The sequence below is a fragment of the Rhipicephalus sanguineus genome, unplaced genomic scaffold (assembly GCF_013339695.2).
Source record: "Rhipicephalus sanguineus isolate Rsan-2018 unplaced genomic scaffold, BIME_Rsan_1.4 Seq392, whole genome shotgun sequence".
Lineage (NCBI taxonomy): Eukaryota > Metazoa > Arthropoda > Arachnida > Ixodida > Ixodidae > Rhipicephalus > Rhipicephalus sanguineus.
The window spans coordinates 15,951-20,551 of NW_023615158.1; the positions used below are offsets into that span (position 1 = coordinate 15,951).

Genomic DNA, 4,601 nt, shown 5'->3' on the forward strand with positions numbered 1-4,601 from the left:
CGGGAACGGCAACAGGGGCTGCGAGAAGACCCCGAAGCGGTGGAAGGCCTACGCCAACGATGACGTGTCCGTAGATCAGTGAGAGGGGCGAAGGCTTGGTTTCAGGGCAAGCTTCTGTCCCTGGAGTTTAGACAACCGTGTCGTGTTTGCGATTGTCTGCGGTTTAACTTGTAGCGGCAGCAGCGGCGTCGCAAAGAAGAGGACGGAGACGCTCGCTCTTGCACGAGGCAGGTGCCGCTGCCACGGGCCTGCGCGCGCTGGCGTTCGAAAAGAGATTAAAATACTTCTGGTCAAGGCGGTCGTGTCGGGCTCGCTCTCTCTCTCTGGCAAGACCGAGACTTCGCCGGTCTGTGAGGTCGCCCATCGCCACAGTTTGGTGACCCGGACGTGATTGTGGCCATACGTTTCCGTGGCAGAAGCGACCATGGAACAGACTGACGGTACAAGTTCTCGAGACCAGAACCTTCCCGAGCAACGCGGTGAGCCTTCCTGCTCAGCCATCGCTGTCCGCCTTCCTCAGTACTGGGACCAGCATCCTTCGGCGTGGTTTCTTCAGGCGGAATCACAATTTCAAGTTGCTGGTATCCGCTCCCAAGCTACGAAGTTCCACTACGCTGTTGCGGCACTCTCGCCCACCGCCATTGACGAAGTAGCAGATCTGTTGAGCAACCCGCTGTCTGCGAACGCCTACGACGATCTCAAGACGACCCTGCTACAGCGCACGGCAGTTTCACAGCGTGCTCGCATACAGCAGCTTCTGTCCGCTGAAGAACTCGGTGACCGACACCCTAGCCAACTTCTTCGCCGAATGAAGCAGCTGCTCGGAGACAACGCGAGATCCGTCGACGACGCGCTGTTACGCGAGCTGTTTTTACAACGACTGCCGGCTAACGTGCAGATGGTTCTGGCAACAGCTTCTACCATGGACCTCACCGGACTTGCCGCGTTGGCCGACAAGGTGATGGAAGTAGCCACGCCAGCCATCGCAGCCACGACACCGTCGACTGGTGAGAGTACCACCACGCTGCGAACTCTGCCGTCTTTTTCGATAGCCCAGTTGCCGCTCGACGCCCTGTGTGAGCGTCTCGAACGCATCGTCTCTGCAGCAGAACAACGCCGCGCGTCACCTCACCGTTCACGCCACCGAAGTTCCAGCAAGCCGAGACGCACACCCACTAGCCGTGACGCGTCACCAACGCCTGGCATCTGCTACTACCATCGCCGTTTTGGAAACGACGCTCGTCACTGCCGCCGTCCTTGTGAGTGGCAGGGAAACAGGCCGGCCGACCTCTGACGGCGACCAGCGGTCCGGCCCAGCATACAAGTCGCCTCTTCTACATCACGGACAGAGCCACAGGACAACGTTTCCTAGTCGACACTGGTGCAGACGTAAGCATTATTCCTGCTCAACGCTCCGACCGAAAAACGACACCTGTGTCGTTTTTGCAAGCCGTCAACGGTACCAGGATTCCAGTCTACGCATCACGCTCCGTCATGCTCAATCTCGGCCTCCGACGAGCGTTTCGCTGGATTTTCCTGGTTGCAGATGTCCGACGCGCCCTCATCGGAGCTGATTTCCTGCACCACTATGGGCTCCTTGTCGACGTGAAACACCGTCGTCTTATCGACTCTGTTACCCACCTGACCGTTACCGGCGCCCTTGCAACAACCACATCGCCGATCGCGCCCATATCTTCTATGCTAGAAGAACCTTTCGCCGAGCTCCTCCGTGAGTTTTCCACTTTGACGCGCCAGCCGGACTAGACGCAACCGGTCCAACACGACGTTTGTCATCACATCGTCACCTCCAGCCCTCCGGTTTATTTTCGACCTCGGCGTTTGTCCCCTGAGAAACTCAAGGTTGCCCGCGCGGAGTTCGAGCACATGCTCGCACTCGGGATCATCCGACCTTCTTCTAGCAACTGGGCGTCTCCGCTTCATATGGTGCCGAGAAGTCTGGGGACTGGCGTCCATGTGGCGATTACCGGGCGCTCAACAACATCACAGTTCCCGATCGCTACCCGCTTCCGAATATCCAGGACTTCACGGTAGCACTGCACGGTGCGACGATCTTTACTAAGATCGATCTTGTTCGCGCCTATCATCAACTGCCAGTCGCCGAGAAGATATCCCGAAGACCGCCATCACCACACCTTTCGGTCTTTTTGAATTCCTCCGCATGCCCTTCGGCCTACGGAACGCTGGCCAATCGTTCCAGCGTTTCATCGTCTCCGTCCTCTTCTTTGCGACGCCGCTGCTGCCGCTACACTCTTTTCTTTTCGAACGCCAGCGCGCGCAGGCCCGTGGCAGCGGCACCTGCCTCGTGCAAGAGCGAGCGTCTCCGTCCTCTTCTTTGCGACGCCGCTGCTGCCGCTACAGAGGGCTCCCCCCCCTAGAGAGGAGGAAAGTCCGACGAGCGATCATAACTCCAGGTGACACGGGATGTCTTGGGTGTCGCATGAGAAGGCAGCGATCCGGGACGCAGTAGCGTTGCGTCGCACGATGGTGGGGCCGATGGCAACGTTGCTTCGAAATAGGCAGGCTTGATACGTTCGAGAGCGATTGTGTCGGGCCGGCCGTTGACGTTGACGACGAATGTCGACGGACGACGCTCCAGAACTCGATACGGCCCGGAGTAGTGCGGCTGCAAAGGCTTCCGCACAGCACAGTTGCGCACGAAAACGTGTGTAGCAGAGGTGAGCTGCGGAGACACGTAAGGAGCTCTCGATTCGTGCAGGCGTGTAGGAACGGGGCGTAAGTGCTGGAAGATGTTTTGCAGGTCGGAAACGTAGTCTCCGACTAATGACACAGGTGTTTTGGCGGGGGCTTCGAAGAAGTCGCATGGCAGGCGTAACGAACTGCCGTAGACCAACTCGGCGCATGAACAGCCCAGATCGCTTTTGATGGCAGTTCTAATGCCAAGCAAAACGAGTGGCAGTTGAACGACCCACTTCTCTGGTGATCCTTGTGCCATGAGGGAGGACTTTAGATGCCTGTGGAAACGTTCGACCAGCCCATTGGTTTGTGGGTGGTAAGAGGTCGTGCGGAGGCGTGTCGTTCCGAGAAGCTTGAGGAGTTCGTTGAAGAGCGCCGAATCAAACTGCCGACCGCGATCGGTGACTATGGTAGATGGGCAGCCGAACCTCGCAATCCATGTCGACACGAAGGCTGCTGCAACTGTGGGCGCTGATATGTCGGCGATGGGTGTAGCTTCTGGCCATCGTGTGTAGCGGTCGATGCATGTCAGTATGTAACTGTAGCCCTTGGAAGGTGGGAGAGGGCCGACCAGGTCCAAGTGTACGGTGTCAAAACGCGCGTCCGGTGGAAGGAAGGACTTCGCAGGTGGAATAGGATGGCGCTGGATCTTGGAGCGTTGACACGGCAAACAACAGCGCACCCAGTCGCGAACTTGGGCGTTTAGCTGAGGCCAAACGTAGCGACTGGAAATGAGCTTTTGTGTAGCGCGAATTCCGGGATGCGACAGACCGTGTACAGCGTCGAACAGGCGTCTGCGAAGGGGTTCCGGGATGAAAGGTCGGGGTGTGCCGGTAGAAGTATCACACACTACCGATGTACCATCTGAAGTCAAAACGACGTCCTCCAGCTTCAGGGACGTTGACGAATTTCGGAGGGTACGTAGCTCGGTGTCGTCACGCTGGTGAGTAGCGAGTAGGCCGACGTCGATAATGGAAGGCTCTGCAGTTGCTGTGGAGACTGCATCGACGCGGCTCAGAACATCGGCAGGAATGTTGTCGGTGCCTTTGACATGACGGAACGTTGTGGTAAACTCCGAGATGTAGGAGAGCTGTCGACTCTCGCGAGGCGAGTAGTAGGACGCAGATCGGTTCATCGCGTGCACAAGGGGCTTATGGTCGGTCAGGACGCTAAACTGACGACCTTCGAGGAAGTGCTGAAGTGTCGAACAGCCAAGTACACGGCGAGTAGCTCACGGCCGAAAACGCTGTAGCGGCTCTGTGCAGGCTTCAGCTTCTTTGAAAAGAAAGCGAGTGGATGCCATGTACCATTGATGAATTGTTGCAAAACGGCGCCGACAGCGTTGTTCGAGGCGTCTGTCATGATAGCAGTCGGTGCATCTGGTTTCGGATGTTTCAGGAGTGTTGCACTGGCGAGGGCACTCTTGACTCTTGTGAACGCATGGGCGGCCTCTTCAGTCCACTGAAGCGTTTGGTTCCTTTTGGAGTTGAGAAGACCGTCTAGAGGGGCGACGAGTCGTGCACAATCGGGTATAAACCGTCGATAGAAATTGACGAACCCGAGAAATTGTCGAAGTTTGGTCATCGTTGTCGGTTGTGGGAAATCTTCGACGACGCGAATCTTGGACGGCAGTGGTCGAATGCCGTTCGCGTCGACTACGTGTCCAGGAACTCGAGTTCCTGTCGACCAAATTCACTTTTGGCGGCGTTGATGACGATTCCGCGGCTGGCGAGGCGGGAGAATAACAACCGCAGGTGTTGAACATGTTCTTCAGCGGAAGGACTTGCGACAAGGAGATCGTCGATATAGGCAAAGACGAATGGCAAGCCTCGGGTGACGGAGTCGATGCCTTCTCATGCGACACCCAAGACATCCCGTGTCACCTG

At 57.2% G+C, this 4,601-nt stretch overlaps 1 protein-coding gene across 1 annotated transcript; it reads left to right on the top strand.

Moving 5' to 3' along the window:
• The first annotated feature begins 367 nt into the window (after window positions 1-367).
• On the top strand, window positions 368-1,294 carry LOC119377188 (uncharacterized). The gene has a single exon (XM_037646770.2). The coding sequence runs from the start codon at window positions 425-427 to the stop codon at window positions 1,292-1,294; it is 870 nt and encodes a 289-aa protein (XP_037502698.1). The 5' UTR covers window positions 368-424.
• The last annotated feature ends 3,307 nt before the right edge of the window (window positions 1,295-4,601 follow it).

Coding starts and splice junctions, on each gene's coding strand:
- LOC119377188 (XM_037646770.2), top strand. CDS start 425: ATGGAACAGACTGACGGTACAAGTTCTCGAGACCAGAACCTTCCCGAG.